General features: G+C 36.1%; 1 protein-coding gene across 12 annotated transcripts in view; it reads right to left on the minus strand.

Moving 5' to 3' along the window:
- BTRC (beta-transducin repeat containing E3 ubiquitin protein ligase) overlaps positions 1 to 27,950 on the minus strand; it is a 167,016-nt gene that overhangs the window by 105,010 nt on the left and 34,056 nt on the right. For 6 of the 12 annotated variants that reach the window (XM_019724948.2, XM_019724946.2, XM_019724947.2 and 3 more), the window contains one exon: positions 6,362 to 6,469. The exons of 2 other annotated variants lie outside the window; for them this stretch is intronic. In XM_019724948.2, coding sequence (XP_019580507.1) covers positions 6,362 to 6,469 — 108 coding nt within the window. Of the gene's footprint in view, positions 1 to 6,361; positions 6,470 to 7,067; positions 7,088 to 14,584; positions 14,627 to 27,950 lie in introns of those variants that run through there. 4 more of the 12 variants (XM_074339159.1, XM_074339157.1, XM_074339160.1 and 1 more) reach the window with 2 other exon arrangements.

Raw genomic sequence — 27,950 nt, forward strand, 5'->3', positions numbered from 1 at the left:
GACAACCACTGTTAAGAATTATTTGACTCAAATACTCTATGACCCAGCAATTCCACTCTTAGGTATTTACCTAAGAGAAATGAAAACACATGTCCATTAAAAAACTTGTACAAACTATATATAGTAGCTTTATTCATAGTAGACAAAAAATGGAAACAACCCAAATGTCTATCAATAGATGGATAGATAAATTGTGGTACATTAATAGAAGACATTCAGCAATAAAAAAGTGATAAACGTTAACAAAATGGATAAATCTCAAAAACATTATGTTGCACAAAAGAAAACGGATACAAAAAAATGTATACTATATGAGTGCATTTACATGCAGTTCAAGAACAGGCAAAACTAATCTTTGGTGACAAATCAAAACAATAATTGCATATGAGGGATGGGTCGTAACTGGACGGGGGTACAAAGAAACTTTCTCAGATTACAGAAATGTTCCATATCTTGAGAATGAGATTACACAAATGTACCTATTTGTCAAACTCATCCAAAGTACACTTAAGATCTGTGTGTTTCACTGTATATAAATTTTACATAAACAAAAATCTAAATCACAAAATAAACCCCAAGCCAGAAAGATGCAAATAAACCAAGACTGATATAATTCTAGTATTAGGAACAAGAAAGACTAGATTTATGTCATGTGTCTGCCAATTAGACAACCAGCAATACTGGGCAACTGTGCACACTGAACCTGACATAGAACAAAATTTGAATTAATAGAATAAAAATAGCACATAAGCCCATTTCTTCCCTTTTTGCTACATAAAACATAATGGATATCTCTGAAGGTAAGAAAACATTCATACTTATAGTAATGTTGGCAAAAGCAAAATTTTCTCATCAATACCTGAACCAAGAGTAGGCTTCCCTATGTTACAGAATTGGGCTGTAAGGTAAGAAAAACATAAGATTTTATTTAACAATAATACTGTTTTATTCCAAGGTGAAAAACAGTATTTGCTGAAAGCCTCCAAACCTCGCCTTCTGTGCATTTTTCTAATAATATAAAACCCAATGATCTGCCAGGCATTATTCTAAGGATTTAATATAAATCAACTACTCGTAATTTAAGCCTAACAATGCTATAAGAGATACTATTATCATCCCCATTTTACTGATAAGGAAACTGAGGTGTAGAGAGGTGAAGTACTTGCCCAAGGTCAGACCTACACAGAGCCAGGCTCAGATTTCAAGCAATCTGATGCCAGGGCCCATGCTCTTAACCACGACACCATACACTGGCTTCTGGGCTTCTTTTCTAAGACGTTTCTTAAGCATCTCTTCCTGCCTGTACCACACAATTTCATTACTGCAATATAATTCAAGGCTCATACACTCAAATTTATTCCTGAATTTTCTAGCAAAATCTCTAAATCAACCTTCCTCTAAATATACTCTAGAAGGAGTAACTTACAAAGGGACTCTAAATTTTTAAAAATAAATATTTGTTGGGTTTTGATTAAGACCAAATAGAGAAAGCCCTGACAGTGATGGTGAATTTGTTCAGAATTCTTTCCAACTGAACTTAGATTCAAGACTGCTTTGAGCCAAATGAAAATTTGCATTTTTCTTGGTATCTTGGTGTCCAAGTCAGATGATTTTAACTTGTACAATTTTTAATTGCAGATGATTATCTTTACCACTTACCTAATGTAGTTCAAATCATCCGTATTTATTGAGCCCCAACTACTAAAAAGCCCTCTACAGGGCCCTGTAGAGGTCAACAGGTTAAGTATAAGAATTCTGTTTTCAAGGAATTTCTCATATCTAGCACAACATTTCTCATATCAAGCTAGAATATATTAACTACCTAGGGTCTACTGAATTCCCATCCCCACATCCCAGGGTAGGAAGAAGCATTGAATTGCAATGTAGTAGTATCTCACTATGGTTTTAATTTGCATTTCCCTGATGACTGAAAATACTGAATATCTTTTCATGTGCTTATTTGCCATTTGTGTATCTTTTTTGGTAATGTATCCATTGAAAAATTTTTTGCCCATTATTTTATTGGGTAGTTTGTCTTATTATGTTGTAAGAGTTCTTTATATATCCTGAATACAAGCCTTTTATCAGAAATGTATTGTACAAATGTTTTCTCCCAGCCAGTGCCTCACATGTTCATTTTCTAAACAGTGTCTTTTGAAAACTGTTTAGAAAATGAACAAGTTTTAAACTATGATAAGTCCCACTTATCATTGATTTCTTTTATGGTTCATGCTTTTTGTGTCTTATTGAAAAAAATCTTTGCCTAACCCAAAGCCACAATGATCTTCCTCCTCCCTCATTCTTCTATTAGTTTTATAATTTTAGCTCATATTTAAGTATATGATCCAGTTCAAGTTAATTTTTATATATGGTGTTGGTCCCAGCATGATTTGATGAGGAGCACAAGAAGTTCAGTGAGACAATTTCAGATTCTATACTGTAACTAATCTTTAAGCAATTACAACTACCTGAAAAGGATATTAAAATACTTTTCCATTTTCAAATTATTATCTGTATGAGGTTGGATATTCTTCATATATTTCAACCAAAATACCCCATCACAGCAGATGGAATGTGGAAGCAGAAATGAGAATCCAGCTGTCTTTTATTAATCAAGACATTAGAGATTTCTAAAAATGTAATACAATTCCAGTCTTAATTTTTTGTTTTAAAAAGTTATTTTTCATAAAAAATATTTTATTTGCATGAACATGTAATGGGTTTATTCGTTATTTTAAGTGAATTAATAAATTAATATTTACTTTTTCTCAGTTGTAATTTTGAATATAGTAAATATCAATAGATAAAACCCAGATAAACAAAAGCACTTTGGGATCCTCAATAATTTTTAAGAATGCAAAGGAGTCCTGAGACCAAATGGAACTGCTACCATCTCTCTTCAATTACTGAAATTAGCCTCATTATAGCTAGCGTAGTGCATCTCAGTGCATATCTAATAGGTCAAATTTGTGTTTAAATCCTTTCAACAGCTTGCTGTTCTTCTTTGCATCAAGACTGAACTCCATTCAATGACCCACAAATCCTGCGTGATGAAGCTTCCCCAGACTTTCCTAACTCCATTCTCCTCATTCTCTGAAACAATACTCTTTTTTCAATAGAGTCCTTCAATGCACCAAGCTCCACCTGTCCAAGGGCCTTTGCACAGCCTCTTCCCTAGGCCTGAAATGTTCACCACTCCTCCCTTTTGCCCAGTTCAGAACTCATTGTTCTGATCTTACCTCAAACACTGATTGCCTGATCTTCCTTACCCCCACCCTCAGGTTAGATCAAGTTCCTCTTTTATATATTCTTATGGCTCGCTGAGTATTTTTTTCATAGAATTGACCAGTTTGGGAGATTATACTTTTGGGATTATGTGATTTAATAGCTCTTTCATTTCACAGAATATAAATATAATCATATATGTGAAACTATTAAATAAAATTTTGTCTACTGTGTTTCCTCAAAAATAAGACCTAATCGGACAATCAGCTCTAATGCGTCTTTTGAAGCAAAAGTTAATATAAGACCTGGTACTATATTATATTATATTATTATTGTATTATATCATACTATATTGTATTATATTATATTATACTATATTAGACCTGGTCTTATATTATATTATGTAAGACCCGGTCTTATAGGAAAATAAGACCAGGTCTTAATAAGACCAGGTCTTATATTAATTTTTGCTCCAAAAGACGCATTAGAGCTGATTGTCCGGCTAGGTCTTATTTTCAAGGAAACACGGTATGTGTCATGAGCGTTTTCCCAAGATCAGTAGTTCTCATCAGAGCCTCAAAAATGTCCATGGCTGCTATGTAGTGAAAAATTAACCTTAAAAAAAGAGAGTGCTGGCCTTTGCTCTTGGCTACTTGGTATCTAGACCCCTGGAATTTCTTACCTAACAGGAGTGTCTTTGTTTGTCTGGGGCCTTTGGCCACTGGACAAATGCGATTCATGATGAGGGATTTGAGCCACACTTTGCCAGTTCCAATCCTGAGAAGAAATGGAGACTAAAAGCATTACCGCGACATACAGGAGGGGCTAGAAACTAAAGGTCAGTATGTGGGCAGTTTGTAATTGAGCCCCAATAAAAACTCTGGACACCAGTCTTAGGTGAGTTTCCGTGGTTGGCAATACCCTATTTATTGTCACATACTGTGGCCTGAAAGCAGTAATGCCATCCATGACTCCATGGGGAGAAGATGACAGGAAGTTCTATATTTGGACCCCTTCAGATTCTATCCTATGTGTCTCTTCTTTTGGCTGACTTTAATCTGTATCCTCTTCCTGTAATAAACCATAAGTATAATAGCTCTCAGTGAGTTCTGTGAAGTCTTTCCTAGTGAATTATCAAAACTGAGGGTGGCCGTCAGGGCTCCTAAACTTACAACTGGTGTCTGAAGTGAGGGCAGTCTTGTAGGTACTATTCTGTCAGACTTTGCAGTTTAGCTAAACTCACTGCAACCAAAAAAAGGTTAAAACCCAATAGGCTAGACTATGAGTTCCTAAAGAGTAGAAACTTTATTAATATAATACACAGTAAAAAATATAAGAAATTTGAAATAAACTGATACTCTCAAGATATCAATATTCTCTAACAGTAGCAGCAATAATGCTAATAATGATGAAGAGGAAAATGATAAAACAGCAACCATTTACTGCATATCCTTACTGTACTGTCCATTTACAGATGAGGAACATGAGGATTAGAGGAAAGTGACTTGCTCAAGATCATACCACTAATGACAGACAGTATGTAAGCATTAACTAATTTTAAAGCCTATGCACTTTACTATATTGTATCTCATAAGACAAGCAAAGAAGTTTAAAATTATATTTTGCAAAGGACACCTAGAAATATCCAGCATTATCATCACTAAAATAGTATTGTTAAAGACTGGCAACTGTTACCACTGTTCAGGAATGTGGAATAATACTTAAGTTCCCCTCTTTGAACTAAGACTTAGTCATAAGTATTCTGATTCTTACTTACAGCTTGTCTTTGAAATTCTTCTAAATAAAGTATAAGCTATATAGATTAAAAACAAATTTAAAAACTAATTTGTTGTATACTACTATCAAATTCCAAATACACTTCTGCCAAGAAAAGCATCATATGTGGTACCCTAATCTGTAAACAACAGGCACCAAGATCTTTCTTACATTTTCTTTTACACATTTCTCACCTCTTGCTCTATAGTTTTCTCTCACATCCTGGAACTGTCCTAATGGCCTCTAAGAACGGCTGAAGGGAACCAGAATCTGTTGGCCCAAGCAAGACCAGCTGGACTGCCTCGAGCTGAACACTGTACTCAAAGGTCTGAAAGGCCTTTCCACCTTGAAACTAGACCTATTAATCAATATGTGAATAAACACAATTATTATAACTATAGACAGAGGGTGCCAAATATATGTACACATATTTTAAGAAAGGAAAAAACTATTAATATTGTAACACTCAATATATACTGAAAACAAAAGATGAACACAAGTCACGTTTGACTTCTGCAATTACAAGAGGTGCTCAATGTGCTTACCAGCAGCGTAATTTTAATACAGTTTTTCTCCATTCTTAAAATGTGTATACATGTTTTGGGTACCATCTGTATATATGTATATACATACACACATATATACAGGGGGTGTCAAAAAAATGTATACAAGTGGACACTTTGGTCAGCGTTGCTCAAGCAGTAGTTCGCCATCATCAGAAGCGTCTGGACGCTGATGGTAACCACTTTGAGCACCTCTTGTAATAGCAGAAGTCACACATGACTTGTATTCATCTTTTGTTATCATTATATATTGAGTATTACAATTTTAATAGTTTTTTCCTTTCTTAAAATGTGTATACATTTTTTTGGTATCCTCTGTGTATATATATGTACATATATAGTAGTATAGTAACCAGGAGACACTCTTACAGAGCACTTTATATTTTTAGTAATCATAAGAAAAACATAAGGAGGTATTCAGGCAATTGGCTGTAAGTAATTAATTACATTAATTGTCTTTATGTAGGTCCAGAGCAAACATTACATATTGAATGCTATTTGTTGAGATTACTTTAAAATTCACTATCATTCTTCTACTAGATAAAAAACCAACAACAGTCAAGTTTTGCTATGTTAATTTTGGCAAACCAATCATGATAATAAAAATGTCTTAAGAGTGGATCAATCTGGATCTACATTAAAAATTAATCATTAAAGGAGGACTGAGTGACATGAAATACAGGAAATATGAAGGAGAAAAACTGAACATAAGTAAAGCATGGAAAAGGAGGGACACACTAATGAATTAGACACACACACTAACGCCCACAAATAACCCACAGAGACAGAGAAAGTACCTGGAAAGCTGTGAGTGCGCCAGTCCCTGGGTTATACAGGCATCGCAGCGAGGGCATGCTGTCCGCCAGGCTGGAGCAGCCCAGCCACAGAGACCTGGGCATAGAGCACTGCAGAGAGAGGACAACTATGAGATGGGACAGTATGAGACAGGATGGTACAGGTTACAGGAATTTTCAAGGCTTAGCTTAATGTAATATTCCAGTTGTAACTGGCCTTTATGATAGAAACATCTTCAAGAAACAGACTACTTTCTAGTTCTAACCCCAGAGACTCAAAAAGGGCACTAGTGGCCACAAAGCAAGGGGGCGGAGGGGGGGAGGTTATAGGCACAAAAAAGCAAATGTTTGTTAAAAAATGTTTGTCCCTATTCTTCTATGTATTAGTCTAAAAGAAATCCACTTTCTTAATCCAGTTAATCAATTCTTTTCCTCTATGCACCTCAACTCATCTCCCATAAATTCACCACAGGGTGAAATATTGTGCAGGCTAAGCAGAAAAAGAAATAGTTCATGTTAGCATTTCAATATTAGGAAAGGTAAATTAGAAAACAAAATACCACAGGAAAGTTAATGTTTTTTTAGAAGGTGGGGAGAAGGAAAAGTATTATACCGGGACAGCTTTGACAGCAACTAACTCTGCAGGCAGTTTGCATATGTTTTATGTATCTTGTTAGTCTGCTATTCATTAACCAAAATGCATAGTTACCTTAGCAGCTGCCTCTTCATCTTTCCAGAGAGATTGGGGAGAGAGGGGGCAAGAAACAACCCAAACAGAAGGGAAAGCAGCAACAAAGGAGAGACCAAAAAAAAAAAGAGAGAAAAAAAGGAAAAGAGAACCCAATAAGCTGCTGGTATTAAAACCTTCTAATCAAAAAAGTATGTGTGAATGTAAATATATAATATTTAGTAGGAAAAAGAAGGTAGAAATTATGATTTCTAGAAATACTAATTAAACAATATTAGTGTTATTGCTCCTACAGCTTTATATCATAAAACACTTTATCTTTTAGAAGAATTTTTATATTCTTCAAGTTTCTCTAAAAGTATCCCAGGCTGAAGTTTTGTCCATCAACTTGGGTGCTATTACAGTCTAATAATACTTTAAAAAATGAAATACCTGAACATAGCACACATAAAAACAGGAATACATATTTTAAAATATTGCAGTCAATGCACATAATACTAAACGTTAAATTATAAGTTTGGAAATATTAAATATCATTATGGGGCTTTTTTCTTTTTAAAACACTTTAGTTATAAGAATTAATATTAGGAAACAAAATATGGTATTCATTGTTCACACTATCTATAACTGATAAAAGGATAGTATCCCGCAAAAGACTCCAGAAAATGATCTGGTCTACACCCCTGCTTTCAGATCATTATTTCCTCATTTTATATATAGTTAAGGTGATTGATGACCAGGATAAATTAAGTATTTCTCCATGATCATGAATTTAGAAAGCAGAGAAGTAGGAACTAGAATCTTGGCCTATTGCTTCTTAGTGCGGAACTTTCTCCTGCCTCCATCCATCCCTAGGTCATAAAGTAGAGACATCAGACTTCACAGAAAGGTATCTGCTAGAGGCATCACTGGGTAACATGCTAACCAAAACAGCTAGACCGCTTTGACCTCCTGCACAATCTCCTAACTTTGTTCACTGTTCCCAGTGTTTCTTCACCTCAAGCTACAATCCATTTTACAAACAGCAGCTAAATAGAATACTTGTTCACTTTATCATGTCACTATCATCAATAATGCATGAGGGCTCCCTATATCTATTGCATGAAATCCAAGTACTGTATTAATCTGACCTTTCCCTACTGCCTACATTAACTCACCTGCTCTGTCCTTCCAATTGGCCTACCACTCTAATTAACTACCTTGATATTTTTTTCAAATACCCATTTGATCCACATACCTTTGACTTGTAATTTCTTTCTCCCTTTCACATTGCAAATGTACATCTACCATTTACCTCTGTATCTCCTTAGAACTATTTATACTAATTTCAGTTTCATCCAGTTCTCAGTAGCAGAGATTCTCATATTGTGAGAAGGCAGCGGGGAAAAGAGAATGAGGAAGAGGAAGATTAAAAAAAAAAGAAGTTTCTTTCCCAGTGAGAACCACTATTTTACTCATATCACTGCTCTACACTGGAAGCATCAGTTCTTCGCTAAAATAGTTTCTGTAAGTAAATGATATTAAAAATTTCTACGTCTAATGTTTGAGTCATTTTTTCAACAAGTATTTATTTGAGCACTTTCCCTGTGTCTAGGGCCTAGGGATAGAACAGTGAACAAAAGACAATGAACAAAATCTTTTACATTCTAGTGACAGTCCCTCAACCTTAAATTCTTCTATATTAAAAATCCTTAATGTAAAAGAAACTCCTTGCTAGTGAGTTTATCTCACTGTTAATGAGAGACAATGTGTATTATTAAGCAATTGGTTCTGTCCACGCTGGGTAGAAGAAAGTCTCATTCTGAAGGAGAGACTGAATTTGAGAAAAGTGGGAGAGGAAGAAGAGTAAATAAAAAGGGAGAATGAAAAGACAGACGAGAAAAAAAGGAAATAGTGGAAGAAAACGGAGTAGGCACTGGAAGATAGCTTGTCACTTCTCCCCTTTCCCCTCTCAAGAGGATGATGGCTCCACCACTTTCAGCCATACTGAAGCCACATCAATGATCTCCTTTTTAATTAAAATACACATATTTATTTGTATTTGTGAATGTTCCTTGGTAAGTTTTTAAGGCATTCCTCTTTCGAATGTTTGTCTCCTTCATTTTACATTAGGTCCTATGTTACTTTTGCAGTATGTACTTGCTTAATTATTATCTGACTTTTCTTATTGTAATTCATTCTAATGCACTTCCTCATTTACTCATCCCTATCTTCCATCAAAGCTCCTAACAATTAAGAATTTGAAAAGGCTTACTCCATCCCCTTAAACTAAAATTCCAAAAGAAAATTATAATCAATAATGAGCCACATACACACAGGAAAGCCACTAGATATACTGGTGTGATTTCTAAAATAGCATTAACTTGCAAACACCACACAGAGGATGCATTTCCGATTATTACAAGACAATTGGTGTGGGTATGAAATCTGCACTTGCATATAGTCAGATCTGCACATTACCATAAGATTTTATATATTATAGCTCAATTTAAAAACCAATTTTCAAATTGGTTTGTATTGTAACAATTAATCTTACCCATACTGGTAAATGCCACTTAAAAACATTGAGGAAATTATATATAATTACAAAATTAATGGGATAGTCTATAACTTCTACCTCTTTTCCCTTCTATCTTCACATTTAGAAGCATTTTCTAAATGAAGAGGAAAATCAAAGGAAATTTGGACAATAAGTAACTGAGTGGAAAGGAGTGCCATTTTGATTACTATTCTTATGTAGTCAATATCAGGAGTGTCAAAACTTTTTTCACCGTTTTTCACCAAAGGCCATATGAGGTAAAATACACAAACAGCCCGGGCCACTCACTCGAGGTGAAGTACGCATTGCCTCACCTGGTTTATTTAAGTAAACTAAATATATTTTTGGAATTTGCTGCCGGCCAATTAACGATGGATCATGGGCCACAGTTGGCCCACAGGCCGCAGTTTGGACACCCCTGGTCTATATACTCAGGGCCGTCCTGATTGGTCAGTTTCTGATAAAGATGAAAGACTTTATCTGTCCTTCAACATTTAATAAACAATCCCCTTTAAAATACCCCAAAAAACATACGCCGTTTTCTATTTAAAATTTGGGCTGCAAAAGTTTGTTTCTGCTTGTAAATTATTTTTAAATTCCTAAGCCTTTCTTTCTGTACTTAAAAAAATATTTTTAATTAAAAAAAGCAGGTTCTAAACTAAACGGCAATCCATCAACTACATTCTCACATTTAAATATTTAACTTCTACTAACTGTTAAAAAACTTGTGAAGCCGTCAAATGTTTCTCCAATGCAATCTCAAAAGCTACAACAAAGTTTGGGTCATACATGTATCTCCAAACTATAGAAATCCAGCCATAAATAGCACATACTTGTTTCTTCAGCTCATTTCCCACTTACCATCACCCCAATTAACTCTCCTTTGCAAAATCAAAGAAAGTTGAAGACTATCATAATTTATTACAACTGAAATTTGTTATCCAACTGAGTGAGTTTACCAGTTTTTAAAAAGCATACACAGCATTTTTTTAAATGCTGGAACTTGTTTTCTACTACTTGAAAGAATCGGAAAAAGACTGAAATGTCGCAACAAAAGGCCTCCAGTGCTTCAAGGAGAATATAGTAGTATCTACCTAGTGCCCATCAGGTTCAACAGCACAGTTCATTTTCACAGAGAACTCTAAAAGCCGTGACTCCACTCCCTACTTGGCTGCCTAGAGAAAAGTCACAGTTCCTCTTCACTGATAAAGGGCCCTGCAGGCAAAGGGCTGGCCTCAGCATTTACTACTATATGAAAGCTGAATGACAAAATCTCCTAACTCAGGTCCCTGTTGGTCCACTTCTTGGAGTAATAGAAGCTATAATAATCAACAATAAAAAGATTGCTGCATTGAGAGTTTATGTATCCTTAAGCCATGGAATAGAATTCCCTTTTCACTACTATATCAACTAAAAAATTCATGCCAAGAAAACTACAATATTCCATAGGCCATATACACATTCAGACTCTACCTATATAAATTCAGTGATTTCCTCTTGAGAATCCCAATTTAGTTCACTCACTTCAAAAGTGAAACTCACACTTGTCACACAGGATAATCATATCTGCCCACCCTTAATGCACAAGATTGTGGTAAAATTTAAATAAGAGATCTAAAAACTTCAAGTGCAAAAGAATAAAATGTAAAGTGGCGTTGTTACCAAGAGCAGGTTTCCATGAATGCCACTTGCATTTCAAAATGTTCTGGGAAGCCATTATGATCTGCAGACCATGGAATCAATAAATCGATCCATCAATCAAATATTTATTACGCATTACCAGAATGGACCCAGGTAGAGTACAAGGATAGGAGAACCAAAACTGATCAGGCATAAATTGCTTGGCAGATATTGTGCTAGACCCTTTAAATACATTATTTCATTTAATCATTACAGCTCTGTCAGAGTTACTATTATTAATAGTATTTTCACTTTAATAGGAGAGGAAACTCAAGTTCAGAAAAGTTATAGTGACTAAATGGCAATGGCAAAAATAAGACTCCAATGTGTTTGTCTCCCAAAGTGCAGACTCAATACAAAGACCTGTTCTCAAGTAGTTTACATTCTATTTTAGGGAGACAAAATGACTAACATAGAAACTACAAGGAAAACCACTATAACGTATTAAATTGCATTAGATAATAGTTGCTTCATAAGTTTAGTTAAAATTTCTAACTTTTAAAAAATTTCAGAGACAAGGTTTAATTTTATTGTGTAGCACATTACTGTATATAAATTGTGTAATTGCCTCCTCTATCAGACTATATTCCTCAGAGATATGAGTCATGTCTGACCTTTTTTTGAAAATAACTCCAGTATCTGGTCATATAGTAGATGCTCAATAAATGTGTACTTAATGGTGAGAGATCAATGCAAGCTACATATTAAAGTGAAGAAAGGAAGCATTTTTTGCTTATAGAATAGTGAGAATACTGATAAAATAACATTGGTTACTTTCACGTAACCAATCTTATTAGACTGGAAAGTATGTGTGTTGGATAAAGCTTTCACAATTCATTATTTTACCCACCTGTAAAACAATCCAGTAAGGTAAATAAGATCCAGAGAGGTTAAATATATTACCAGAAGTTGATGGGTACCTAGTAAGCAATAAAGATGGAATTCAAAACTAGATAACTACCTAGGATAGTGCCACACAAAAATGGCACTTAAAAAGTCAGACATGGAGTTACCTCATTTATTAAGAAACATGGAAGCAAAAGTGGTAAGGGACACTGAACCGACTAAAGAAAAGGAATCTCACCCAAGAGGCTGTTGTAATCATCAAAGTAGTGGCCAAGGAGAAGACAAATGTACATCAAAGGTCCTGTTAACAACTAACTATAAAGAAAAAAAGAGGATGAGTCAGAATAATTCCAAGATTCAAACGTGAATGCCTTGAAGAATTGTGGTGGTGTTGACAGACACAGGTAAACTGAAAACTACTGGGAGAAAAGCTCAGAAATCATGAATTTGATGTAATAATAAACCTGTAGTATGCCGGTAAAAATACAGCATGAGAGCTTGGGTATATACCTGCATGGGTTACAAAGATGTGGAAATCACTGACTTCTGTATAAGTTGTAATGCACCAGGTTAAAAGCATTTGATGTAAAAATACTAGTGAGGTTTTGGGTTTTAAAAATAAAATTTGATTCTTCTTCCCTCATCTCCTTTCTTACCCGAACAATTCAGTTCAACGATCTTTGAGTAAAGGCTAAGTAGGCATCAAGGTGAGTGGCAAACCTGGCCCAATGCAGGCTTTAGGACGCTAAGTGCTGTGAGAAAGGTGTCCCTGAGAGGAAGAGGCCTGGCATAGAGTTTCAGAGTCCAAGTAGGGTAAGGGAAAAAATCTGCATGGAGGGTGGCCTGGCATGGGGCGTTACAGCCGTGGTGGAGTGAGGAAGGCCCCCACATGGGGGACAGAGTGGCCGTGAGCAGGATGACGAGGGAGGGGGTCCATATAATAGAGCAGAGCAGTGCCGGAGGTCAGGGCAGTGAGGGTTCCCAAAGTGGGCAGAAGATACTCACTGCGAGTGGAGGGACAGTGGCCTAACACTGAGTCTCAGACCCAGGGGGACGAGCAGGATGAAGGCGCAGTGGCCCTGCATAGAGTTTCAGACCCAAGGGAGCTGGGCGGGTGGAAGGGGCAGCCTAGTGCAAATAGATCCCAAAAGGGTGAGGCAGGCATCCATGCAGAGTGAGGTGGGAAATGAAAAGAGAGCTGTGTCAGCAACAGGAGATGAGTTATATAGGAAGACTGATTTAACAAGGTGGCAGAGATCAAATATTAAGGACAGTAAGAGCAAGGTTTATCCTGATCAAAGAAAAGATTTACAAATACAGAAAGGAAGAAAACTGGAATGAATACTATGCTGCTGAACTAGGACTGAAGATGTTGTGAACTCAAAGTTGACAGTATATAGAGACAAATCTCTAGGGAAATGATGGCTACACATACAACCAAACACACCTCCATCAATGAAAGGACCCAGTAACAGCAACACCATAATAGCAATGAGTACATTTCATGATCCTAAATATCACTCTCCACCAACAGTACCGGAGGTCCTTAGCACAGTGGCTGATTCAAGGGTTCGGGCAAGGAAAATTGAAGACAAGCTTAGACTATCTTCTTGTGGTAAGAATACTGCAGATGTGGCAAGATGACACATGGGTCAACTGCGAAAGGCTCTCACAGGCTAAATATAGGACAAACTGAACATCAAAGTAAATAATAAAATAATGGATTACAACTGTGGCAGGCAAACTCTAACATGCCCCCTAATGATCCCCACCTCCTGGTATTCATAACCCTTGTGTAATCCTGTCCCCTTGGGTGTAGACAGCCTAGAACCTGGCTCCTATGAGACGGTAACTTCCATCTTGCTAACAGACTCTGTTGCCTTGTCTTGCATGCTTTTATGAAGCAAGCAGTCATACGGGAGACGTCCAGTGGTGAGGAACTGAGGGTGGCCTCAGCTGGGAATTAAGGCTGTCAGTCCAATACCCTTGAGGGAAAGGAATTCTGCCAAAAACCATGTAAACTTGGAAGTGGGTATTTCCCCCAATCCAACCTTCAAATGAGACCTCAGCCCTAGCCAACACCTTGATTACAGACAGCCTTGTGAGGGATCTTGAAGCAGAGGACCCAGGTATGCCGTGCCCAGACTCCTGACCCAAAGAAACTGAGATAACAAATATATTTTGTATGTTACTATAAGCCACTAAATTTGTGGTGTTTTGATATACAGCAAAAGATAACATACAACAAGCCATTGAATAAAACAGAAATCTATGACTCTATTAGTAATATAAAAAATAAACTGAAAGTTTTTTTACGAGGAACATGATGCTTGAATAGTCTCAAAATATCCCCCCACATACTACTTAATACAAAGGAGAAAACAGTAACTTTAAAGTGCAAAAACCTGGTTGACATCTTAATCAAGTGATCAATATTAATATCACCAATAATGAATTTAAAATCACATGGTACCTGATAGAATGCAATACGAAGAACACAGCATCACCTCTGTGGTATTCCTGCCAAAGATACATCAGAAAAACCCAAACTGAAAAACAATCTACAAAACAACTTGCCTGTAATCCTCAAAAATGTCAATATCATGAAAGTCAAAGGCTAAAGAACTGGCCCAGACTAAAGGAGACTAATGAGACATGACAATTAAATGCAACATGTGATTGTGGACTAGGTCCTTTTGCTATAAAAGACATTTATGGGGATTGCTAGAAAAACTTGAATGGAGTCTATGGATTAGTTGGTGGTCATGTATCAATATTAATTTTCTTATTGTGATGGCTGTTATTGGGTTATGTAGGAGATTGTTCTTGTTTCTAAGAAATGCATATCAAAGAATTCAGGAGTGATGAGACATCATGGAGCAACTTAGTCTCAAATGATTTATGGAAAAATGTTACCTGCATTTTACTTGCAACTTTTTTGTAAGCTTGGGAATGTTTCAAAATAATATAAAAAAATGACTAATGAAAGTATACATTTGGATTTTGCTTTTTGCTATGATGTGGTAATTGTTATCAGACTAAATTTCCTGCAGAAAAAGTTAACTATAAAAGACGAATAAAATACATAAAACTATTTGAAGGCATCAGAGAACTACTAACGCAGCCATGACTTCAGGGGCCAAAGTCCTGGGCTGGAAGGAAATGTATTGAGGTAAATCTATACACAATTCCCCCCTGAGGAATTTGCTAACTCCTAGGTTTTGCATGCAAAGAGTCAGATGCTGAAAAATTAAGTTTAAAGAGTATTTCAGCAATCTCATGGTGCTAAGGAACCAAAAATTGGAGGACAGAGCCCATCAAGAACAAGGTGCCCTGGTTTAATGGAGGGAGGGGGGACTTTCAGTTGATACCACGAAAAGGCACCGGAAATACAGCACAATTGAACCCAAGGGATATGCCCAAGGGATATGAAAAGAATATTATACCTTCTCTGAAGGGAGACAGCATCTAGAGTCTACCATTTTTATTTAAAAAGTCTAGCATTTAATAAAAAATTATTAAGAATTCAAGGAAACGGGATCTAATACCCAAAAACCAGAAAAGACAAATAAAACAGATCCCCAAATAGCCAAAAGGTGGAAATAACCCAAGTATCCACTGATGGACGAATGGATAAAATGTGGTATACACATATAATGGAATATTATTGAGCCTTAAAAATTAAAGAAATTCTGATATATGCTACAATATGGATGAACCTTGAGGATATTATGTTAAATTAAATAAGCCACTCACGAAAAAAGACAAATACTGTATTATTCCACTTATATGAGGTACTGAAAGAATCAAATTCAGAAAGAATGGTGGTTGCCAGTGGCTGAGTAGCAGGTAGCCGGGGCAAGAAGAATGGGGAGTATAATGAGTGTAGATTTTCAGTTTTGCAAGATGAAAAAGTTCTGGAGATTGGCTGCACAATAATGTGAATGTAAAGCTACTGAACTGTACACTTAAAATGATTAAGATGATAAATTTTATGTAATACATATTTTAACATTAAAAAGTCCCTAAAGTGATAAGTATTAGAATTACTAAGCACAGGCTTTAAAATAACAATGTTTAAGATATTCAAGAAAATTGATGAAAAACAGTTCCACACAAAAAAATTGAAATCCATAATAAAAAATATATAACATGGAAATCCTGTAATTTAAAAAACATATAAAAGCTGATATTAAGGCTTCTATAGATTGGTTTAAGAGCAGGTTAGAAACACAGTTAAGTAAGAATTAGTGAACAGGAAGACAGGTCAGTAGAAAATCATTGGATTAAAAACAGGTAAAAGAATACAAAAATGCTGAAAAGAATGTAAAAGGTAAAAGTGACACAGTCGAAGGTAAACATATGTGTATTTGGACTCCTACAAGGAAAAAGATAAGAGAAAATGGGCCAAAAGCAACCCTTAAAGACATACAACAAACATTTTTCAAAAACTGATAAAAATCATCAAGCCACAAAGTTAAGTATCTATGTTAACATTGTTTCTATGACTTGGAGAACTGTCTTTCTAAGTTTGAATCATCTTTATCACTTGCACTTTCAATGTTGTGAACTGTCTTTAAGAGTTCCTTTATTGTAAAGCTTTTTGCCTTTATTGTAAAGCTTTTCCTCTGGAACATCTTCATCTTTTTTGTCACAACCACTTTCCTTATTTATGTTAATAAATTCACCTTCACTAATCTCTGCTGCATATCTAGATTCTATCAAATGATATCAGTATCCACATTTCTATGGTCAGCTATTTCTTCTATGACTCCATTTATCCTCAACTCAAATTTCAATGAAAGTGTTACCACTTTATTTTTCATCTATCACATGTACTTAATACTGGGAGAGAAGGAGGCAATACAACTACACACCATGTTGTCTGTGCATAAACTTAGTAACAGATGTGCAGTGACTAATCAACAGACTTTGAAAGAAGTGACTGATCATGACATGCATCTGTTTTTCACATAATGATTTGTTGACTGGAGAGCTAGCAATGAAGTGTACTTTACAAAAATTACTCACAGTTAATATACTATAGTAACTGAAATTTGAACCATGTTTTGGGGCACTGGTGGTATTTAACTACACTGAGGTAATTAAAATTTGTGCACATCAGAATCATGCAAAGTGAGGCATTCCAGCACATCAAATTTAAATAAAAGCAGAAACTCCTAAGTAAAAGAACAGTAGACTTCAGCTTCTACCATAAGGGAGTAACTGGTATCAAACATACCCTCCTATCATAGACAAGAAAACTGGACAAAATATGTAAAATATATATTTGAAGACACTGACACCATGCAACACCAGACTATCAACCCTAAACGACCCTCAAAATTGTCCTAATATTATACCTTGAGGAACTAACTTTCCAGTCTGTGGCATGAGAAAGAGGAATCCAAACAGAGCAAAAGGGGACCACTTATTGAGGAAACAGAGAACAGAATTTGGGGAGGATAAAGAGACTAGAATTCGTGGGGCAGAGTATTAGAGAATAAACTACGCAGATAAAAGTTCCAGATATCTGAACATGAGACCCCTTAAGTCTGTTCCTGAACACTAAGTCCTCTTTGCGTAGAGTAAAACTCTACAAAGGCTAGGCAAAGAACTGTGAGGGAGCTATAAGCTCAACAACGCCGAGAATCCACAAAAAGCTGGGGAACTTTTCTGTTCTGACCAGCCAGATTGCAGAAGCCTAATTTTACACTTGTGACATTCAGTAAGAGCCCCAGAAAGCTCGCATCTCACTTGTAGAGATAAACTACACTAGCACAAAGGTTACACTAAACCTATATGAATAAAGCCTAAAATCAAGCCACAACATCAAGCTGATCTGTAAGAAACTTAACTGCTGGCTGAAATAAACTCAACATTCTTTTTAAAAGACAATAAAATATAAATGTTGAATAATACAATATTTACAACATCTAAATCTAAAACTACTAGATAAAAAGCAGTAAAATGTGACCCATAGAATATCAGTCAATAGAAGCAGATACAGAAATAACAGATGAAATTGGAGGACCAAAGCATTAAAATAGCCATTGTAACATGAACATAGTGAAGAGAACTATAGGATATAAAAAAATAAATGAGGGCCGGCCCAGTGGTTCAGGAGGTTAGAGCTCCATACTCCTAACTCCAAAGGCTGCCGGTTCAATTCCCACATGGGCCAGTGGGCTCTCAACCACAAGGTTGCCAGTTCAATTCCTCGAGTCCCGCAAGGGATGGTGGGCTCTGCCCCCTGCAACTAAGATTGAACACGGCACCTTGAGCTGAGCTGCCTCCCAGATGGCTCAGTTGGTTGGAGTGTGTCCTCTCAACCACAAGGTTGCCGGTTCGACTCCCGCAAGGGATGGTGGGCTGTGCCCCCTGCAACTAGCAACAGCAACTGGACCTGGAGCTGAGCTGCGCCCTCCACAACTAAGACTGAAAGGACAACAACTTGAAGCTGAACAGCACCCTCCACAACTAAGATTGAAAGGACAACAGCTTGACTTGGAAAAAATCCTGGAAGTACACACTGTTCCCCAATAAAGTCCTGTTCCCCTTCCCCAATAAAATCTTTAAAAAAAAAAAAAAATCAGGGAGAGGAGTTTGGGAAGAAGCTTGGAAAATAGATTTCCAAATTTATTTTTAAAATTATAATAGATATAATGTACACAAAAATATGCCAGAAATATAAACATGTGGGTAAATATTTTTAAAGTATTTCTCATTTTAAATTTATTTTAAAATAAACAATTTGAGCAAAAATAATGAGTTACGATATTCATAATATATTTGAAAACAAAACATGAAAATAACACAAAGATAGGAGGAGGAAATGGAAATACATTAATGTGAAGTAAAATATTATTTCAAGGAAGACTGTGGTAAGTTAAAGATACCTACTGTTTTGCAAATCATATATCTGGTAAGTCTCGTATCTAGAATATATAAAGAAGTTTTACAACTCAACAACATGACAAACAACCCAATTAAAAAATGGGAAAAAACTTGAATAGACAATTCTCCGAAGAAGACACACAAATGGACAACAAGCATGTAAAAAGGGTGCTCAACTTCATTAGTCATTAGTGAAATGAAAATCAAAACCACAAGGAGGTACCCTTCACACCCAGTAGGATAGCAATTTAAAAAGAAATACCAGAGCCATCCAGCTATTTCAGGAGAGAAGCATGCCAAGAGATCCAGACAGACTGAAAGGAGCTTTATCATCAAAGTCCTATCCAGTTTCAAAAGCTTTTGAAGCTACAATTTAAAAGAGCAAAACAAAACAGAAAATAAGTTGTGGTAAGGATGTGGAGAAAATGGAATCTTCATACATTCCTACTGGAAATATAAAAAGGTTCAGCAATTACAGAAAACAGCTTGGCAGTTCCTCAAAAAAGTTAAACATAGAGTTTACCATGTGACCACTTCTAGCAACTCCACTCCTGGGTATATTCCCAAAAGAACTGAAAACAGGTACTCAGACAAATATATTGACACACATTCACAGCAACCTTACTCACAATAACCAAAAGGTAGAAACAGCCTAAATGTTCACCAACAAATGAATAAATAAACAAATTGTGGTATATACATACAATAAAATATTCTTCAGCCATAAAAGTTAATTAAGTACTGATACAAGCTACAGCATGGTTGAACTTCAAAAACATACTAAGTGGAAGAAGCTACACACAAAAGGTCACATATTGTATGATTCTATTTATATACAAAATATCCAAAATAGGTGAATGCAGACTGATGATTGCCACCGCCTAAAAGGAGAGAAGAATGGAGGGAAATTGCTTACAGAATAAGAAGTTTTATTTGGAGAGATGGAAATATTTTGGAACTAGTTAGATTTAGTACATAACATTGTGAATGTACTAAATCATTCACTTTAAAATGGTTAATTTTATGTTATGTGAATTTCACCTCAATCAATTTTTTTTCACTTTCTTTCTTTTTTATTTATTTATTTATTTATTTATTTATTTTTTACTTTTTTTTTTTTATTAGTTTCAGGTGCACAATACAAAGCAAAACTTAGATGTTTATCATTTATATCCCTCACACTGTGTGAACCCCCCTCCCCCCATCCACTATCCCTCTGTACGTTCCCCAAATTAACTTTCAAACCCCCATGACCATCTTGTTACCGACTATTTTTCAAAACCTCTCACCTTCCCCCTTATCCCCACCCCCCCGCCCCTCTAGCAACCCTCTGTTTTTCCTCCATGTTTCCAAAACTGTCTCTGATTAGTTCATTCACTTATTCTTTTCTTTAGATTCCGCATATAAGTGAGATCATATGGTATTTGTCGTTCAATTTCTGACTTATTTCACTTAACATAATGTTCTCTAGGTCCATCCATGTTGTTGCAAATGGTAAGATTTCTTTCTTCTTTATGGCTGCGTAATACTCCATTGTATAAATGTACCACAGTTTCTTAATCCAGTCATCTACTGACGGGCATTTCGGTTGTTTCCAGGTCTTGGCTATTGTGTATAGTGCTGCAATAAACATAGGAGTGCATAAAGATTTTTGAATTGGAGTTTTGGATTTCTCCGGATAGATACCTAGGAGTGGGATTGCTGGATCATAAGGTAGTTCCATTTTCAGTCAATCAATATTTTTAAATGCATACTGTACTCTCTAGAGCAGGGGTGTCCAAACTTTTTTCAACGGTTTTCACCAAGGGCCATTTGCAGTAAAATATACAAACAGCCGGGCCACTCACTCGAGGTGAAGTACGTATTGCCTCACCTGGTTTATTTAAGTAAACTAAATATATTTTTGGAATTTGCTGCGGGCCAATTAACAATGGATTGCGGTCGGCCGGCAGGCTGCAGTTTGGACACCCCTGCTCTAGAGCAACCACTAAAACAAAAGTACCTAATGAGCCAACAGAGGAGATAAAATGGAATACTGAAAAATAACTAATCCAAACCAGGGCAGGAAATTTTAAAACAAAAGGAAAAAAAGGACAGTTGCAACAAATAGAAACAAATGGCAAAATGGTAGACTTAAACTTAACCATACCAGTAACTACTAAAGTCATCACTAGCCACATGTGGCGACTGAGCGTGCTAGTGCACAAACTGAGATGTGCTTAACTGTAAAATCACATTGGATTTTGAAGACTTAATATAAATAAAATATCTCAATAACTATATAGATGGTATGTTAAAACCGCACTTAAAATATACTGGATTAAATAAAAAGCATTATGAAACATTCAAGTTTCTTTTTATTTTTTTGATATGGCTATAAGAAAAATTTTAAATATAATCCTTGATTAGGATCTGTGGCTATCACATTTCAGTTGGACAGTGCAAGTCCAAACACTGGAAGACAAACTGTTAGACTGAATTAAAAAGCAAGACACAACTATACACTGATAAATTAAAAGCTTGAAAAAGATATCATAAATAGTTATCATTAGAAAGCTAAAATGGCTACATTAACATTAAAACACACTACTGAATAAGGAATATTAACAGGGATAATGAGGGCCTTTTCATAATGATAAAGAAGACAGTTCATCAAGAACAATCTTAAAAGTGTATATAAAATTTCAAAATACAACAAGCAAAATACACAGAACTAAAGGGAGAACAAATCTACAATCATAGTTTGAGAAGTTACCACCCCTCCCTCAGCTACTTGACAGGATACGCAAAAATGTAACTGAAGAGCACAATGAACTTGACCTAATGACTTATCTAGAACACTGTACCCATCAATGCGGTTGTTTTCAAGTACACTTGCTACACTTACCTAATAGAGCTTAAGATGGGCACAAGCGAGTATCAACAAATTTCAAAGGACTAAACTTGGAGAGTATGTACTTAATGAGCTATAAATTAATGTCAAAAAGATAACTAGAAGGGGTCCTGGTTCCAGTCAAGATGAAATACCTACAGCCCCTCCTCCCACTGAAAGCAACTACTATAAAATGGACAGAGTACATGCTGGAGCTATTTAAGGACTCTGAAAAGTGAACAGTAAAGTAGTAGGTGGATTAGGGAAGATTTCAACACAGCACTGAACCAACAATGAACTCACCTTTTTTTATCCCCCCCCCCCCCATTTCCACCAGCCTAGACTGCAGCATGAAATGCAATAGAAGGTACTGGAGAGATGCAGGAGAAGCCCTCTAGTTCTGGCTTAGGAATGTAGAAGGGGTATCCTAACACTCAGAGAATAGTGAAAATCTTCCATTTTTCTTTCTTTAAATTATCTTTATTCTCTCCAAGAATCCTATGATGAAAGCGGCGTACAAGCATGGGCCCACAGGAGCCGAAAACTGAAGTAAGGAAACTCTTTTTGATCAGAAGAGTTGTGATCCTAAAAGGCTGAGGCGAAACCTCATTGCTTTTTTTTCCCTCTCCATCCTTCTTTCTATCACTTAACTCCAGATGTAGTATTAATAACATATTCAGGTAGAACAGGTTAAATAAAGCCCCAGTTGTCTGGCTGGAGGACTGAAAACAGGAGTCCCAGGGAACTAGCTAGTTCTGGGGAAATCATGGAGGGAGGAGTTCAGGAAAGCAAGCACATAAAGTGGTTTCTGAACTCCTGTGCTCACCCACAAGCTTTACACACGTGGATATGCCCCAAAACAGCAAGCCATAGGATTTGAGAACTCACCTACAAGATGGACTACCATCTAGAACCCAGACTGGCCACTAAGTGGCACACACATGGAACAGATTTCAATAGCATTGCAAAAGCTTTAAAAATGCAACAGACACTGAAACCACAACCCCATAGGAGGCTATTTGAACTTGTAGGCTGAACTCCACTGGGTTGAGAGCCTGATAAAACAAAAACATCAACATTTTCAGTACAATTTAAACAAAACTCAGTCCTACAATATCAAAAATGTCCAGGATACAACCCAAATATTACTTGACATACAAAAAAGTGTGTGTGTGGGGGGTGGGTGCAAATCTCAATTCACATCAGCAGATGCCAATACTTAACTGACACAGATGTTGGAATTACCTTTATAGACAAAGATTTTAAAGTAACTAGTATAAAAAGGTTCCAATAACTAAGGGCAAATACTCCTGAAAGAAAGAGATGGAAAGTCTCAGCAAAAAAAATGACAGATATAGAGTAAAAGCAAATGGAAATATAACAACTGAAAATAACAGAAATTTAAAAACTCATTGGATGGACTCAGTAGTGGAATGGAGACAACAGATCAACATTCCTTATGAATATACAGACCAAAATTCTAAACAAAATACCCGCAAGTAAAATCCAGCGACATATAAAAAGGAGCATACACTATCACCACGTAGGATTTATCCCAGGAATGCAAGGGTGACTGCCTTGAGTCCTACAGATGTCCAGTGCCTGCTCCATCCATATCTTTGTGCCCGACTACACATCGGCCCCTTCAGTTCCATGAGCTGTCTCTGAACCCTTCAAACAGTTGCCCGTTCTTGATTAAGGGGAGAATGAGGTAATCTGTTACTTGAAACCAAAAGTACGTGATGAAGACAGAAATATAATTCTAAAATGAGTATTATCCGCAGAGTAGACACCATGGGAAGCTACACTTATTCCAACAAGGCCATCAATGCTCCAAAAAAAATTTGTTTTAATTTAAGCCTTCCGAAATGAAACTGGGTTAACTTTATGAAAACTAAACAAGTCCTTGCCTTTAAGGAGATTATACTCTAGCAGAAAAAATAGATTTAAAGGTTTAGCCACCACGTTAACATTAGAAAACACTAGATAAATCAGAATGAAAATGTAAAATATTACTAGTTTGATATCATTATTGTTAGACTATTTAAACTCACACTATTCTTATAATCTCTGGATGCCTAGCCCACAGGTGTACACATAGCAGAAGAGTTCAAGAAATCGCTGGTGACACTGTCGTGACAACTGAGAGAAGGTCTGATACTAATCCAGGAGTTAAGACATCAGGTTCCCGTGCAGACTTGTCCTCAAACCAACTGTTAAGATCTTGAGCAGTTCACTTAATTTCTATGCAACTCAGCTTCTTCACTGGTAAAATGGGAGGAGATTAAAAAATTTCTAACAGGATTTTGCAGCAATATAATTCCTCAATTCTGTGACACCCATCTATAATACTTCTAATATAGATTTTTCTATAGAATTATTAGTTTCACCACAAAATTTGAACTAAAGGGATGGAAATCCCTTTAAACAACAAGGTGAAGGGAGAGAGGAGGAAGCAGCTCCTGATGCTTATTTACAATGGTTAAAATTCAAATTTGGCTGCCTTCCAAAATAAATTTTATTCATTATTATTTATTACGTATGCAATTAGTCAAATACCACACTCTGATAAACTAGAATTTTGAACAAACAAATGCTTTAAAATTCTAATAACTATGTATAAGCAGTAAATTATTCTTACTTGAATTTCTACTGCTGTGTAGCGCAGGGTTACTAAGTACGTAATTACATAAGAGAGCCACCCAACTTCCAAAGGAGCCATTCCAGTGAATTGTGTAAATAATATGCTTTAAAAAAACATAACCTCCTCACATATGAATTTAGATTTACCAGATATGGAGTAGCTGCGTACCTGTGAGACTAGAACACAGTCTTAAAAAGGCCTTCCTAATTATGAATTTACCAGAGAGACTAGAATGACCCAAAGCAAATTAATACATAGACTTTTTTCCATAACTTTCTATAAAAACATTTTCACTATTCTGCTTCAGCACAGAAAACAAAAGATCTTAAAGTCATTGGCTTGAGATAAGAACTCCAGAGTACAAGACTGAGCAAATTTTTCTAAAATTGACATTCTGGTTTTCTTAATTACCAAATATTTGTGTTTTATTTTTCTTCCATTTGTATCAACGTAAGTTCTAAATATTTAGTCTATGCCTGATTTTACTGTAAGACTGTTGAATTTGAAAGAATAAGAACAATTTTCTTTAAAAAAATCACATAAAATATTCAGCATTAGCAGGCAGCAGGGCATCATAATACCTAGATGCCACATGTTTTCTGTACCAAAAAAGCCATTTTTAATACCCATCTACAGGAAATCAACCAACTTAGTAAACAAATTTATGCATACAGCCAGGTGGTACCTTTATTCTCGCCATAAAAGAACAAAAAGTAAGGATGTTCACTTACATTTCCTTTGCTCCATTATTAAAAATCACCTTATGCTAAGTAAGGAGAATTCCTGTATTTTTGAAGTTCTCATTTGCTTGGTAAGAGTAAAACTGTAATTATCTCAGATTAGGTTTTACAAACTCAATCTCCTATACCTGTACTTAAAGACCTTTTAAATCATGCCACAAAGAAATTATTTGGTTATACTGGAATTTCATTTTATTAAAATCGTCAAATCCCATTGCAATAAGCTCTAAGGAACTGTCCAAATTCTTTTATTGCCCTAGAATTTATTGCATTAAATATTATTTGAAATAACTAGGCCACCAGCTGAGGCCTGGGAATCATGGGGTTACACAAGAATTGTTGATGATGTGGGGTTGGCCTATACCCAAATTTCAAATGATCACAGTACTCATTGGAAAGATTAGGATTTATGTATTTCTGAGAGAGCGAGGGAGGGAGACAAAGGGAGTGGGGGAGAAGGGAAGGGGAAAAGAGAAAAGAAAGCTTGGTTGTAACTAGAGGAGTCAATAGAAGTTGAAGCAGTCTTCCATTTTGATGAAAGGCATTTGCAACTCTTCCACCCCCCCAACCCCGACCCCACCCCCACAGTTGCTATGACTCAACAGAAGCCTGTGTCACGTAAAGAATCCACATATTAAGGCAGGCTGGTTGCCACATGAGCCATCAGAGCTCTTGTCCCTCACTTCACAGGCAAAACGAGCAAAAGAAGCCACAGTGTAGTACCATCTCTGATTAGGAGGTGGGGGGAGAGGAGACAAATCCTCACGCTAGACTATCTGGATCATTCTACAGATGTGTATGCTCGAACAGCGAGTTCAAAAGGGAGAGCTATCTGGAGTTCTCTTCTTAACGGAGAAGGAAACTCCGTTCATGAAAGGATCCCCTGATATCAAACAGTATTTCAACGACTGCAAACCAAGTATCCCAGCCCTCTTGGGTACTCCTTAATTTAACTTTTGTGTAGGAGTAGAGAAAAGAAAATTACTTGCTCATTACAAAGAGAATAAATGCCTACATAAATAAATGGAACCATATTACTTTCTGGGCACCACAGACCAGCAAAGAAGAAACTCATTTTCAGCAGTGTGTTTACTTCACTATTTGCAAATGGCTGGCTGACTGGCAGCTACAATATACGAAATAAATAACCATTTCAAAGATCAAGTGTCATGTTCCCTGGTAAGTAACAAAAAACAAACATTATCTACCCTCCCCATCCAGTTTATGGAATTTAGCAGGAGAAAAGGTTTACTAGCTATCTGATTGCTTGGTATGTTGTGAGGACGTTTTCTGTGGTGGTGTGGTTATTATTTAGGTTAGCTAAGAAATTCTCCTTTCTCTCAGGACATCAGTGTTAAGAGATATATATATTCACAAGAAGGATCCAAAATGAATGTTTCTGAAGCAAGTGAATGTGACAAGAAATTGTGAAATGGGGAGTAATGTAAGTATACCTAACATTTTTTTTTCTTCCAGGAAAATAAAGCACCTGATTTTACAATCCAATTTATCACAAGCCAAAATACAAACTAGTAAATCTCAAATGTACAACCTGATGATACTGCCCACTTTTAGACACCAATCTAAATATCTGTGTCAGATTTTAATGTGAAATGTTTTTATAGATTTACAAACTAGCCTTAAAAACTCCTGTTCTACGATAAGTTAGGAGAAAGGGAGAGTCATATCCATGCATGGTTATATCCCGGGGTGCTACAACATCTAGGCACAACAGGATGGAGGCACATATGGCCAGCTTTCCTTTTCAAATCCCTTTACAAAATGTTAGCTACCTTGCTGGTGGAATTCTTGAAGTGTCTGCTGGGTATCCGAACCATTTCATAGCTCAAGTTTGTCTGATCTAAGTCACATGAGTCAAATATGATCTACATAGTACAACTAAATAACAGCAGAAAGGGATGAGTATTTTACAGTATCTTTCAAAATAAATAAACAAAAACCCTCTAGTTCTCCCTTCTCTTCCCCCATCTTTTTCTGCTTTTAAAAGAGGTTTCTTCCCTATGTATATCTGAAAGGACAGATTTTGGTTAGTTATGCAAAATTGGGCAATGTTTAAAGTGAAGAACCTATTTATGAAAATTAATTTATATTTAAACAAATCAACAGTAACATTTGGATTTTGATAGAAAATATTCAAGGATTACTTTAAAACACTGTTCTTATGGTCAGTATTATCTCTCATAACTGACCTATATTCACACCATCGTTTTCAACTACAACACAAGAACATTAAATGTAAAAACGTCTCCTGAAGGACAAAAGGGTACTGGCATTAGTGCACTCATGCTCTGGTAGTGTTCAACTATTTGTAATTAAATGTGGAAGAAAATGTGGGAATTTCAACACCCCAGTTTTTAGATAAATCCTTCAGTTTTATGGATATTTATAGCATGTGTCTAGTCTTGCAGAACTCCATCTTCCTGGACCTCATTTGTAACATAAACTGCTCTTAAACCACTTTAATACATTGTTACTCACATACTTCTTTTACACAGTACCTACCGAGCAGCAGATCGATACTCTAATACAGAGCTGCCGATCCATTACCACAAAAACCTGTGCAAGCAGCCAGATGCTGAACAAAGAACACGGCTTTCATAAGGTTTATTCCTAACATGTCTCCACTCCACTGGGATGAAATATTTTGCTATAGTGGGCAAGTAGA

Source organism: Rhinolophus sinicus, linkage group LG07 (genome assembly GCF_036562045.2).
Source record: "Rhinolophus sinicus isolate RSC01 linkage group LG07, ASM3656204v1, whole genome shotgun sequence".
NCBI classification, from domain to species: Eukaryota; Metazoa; Chordata; class Mammalia; order Chiroptera; family Rhinolophidae; genus Rhinolophus; species Rhinolophus sinicus.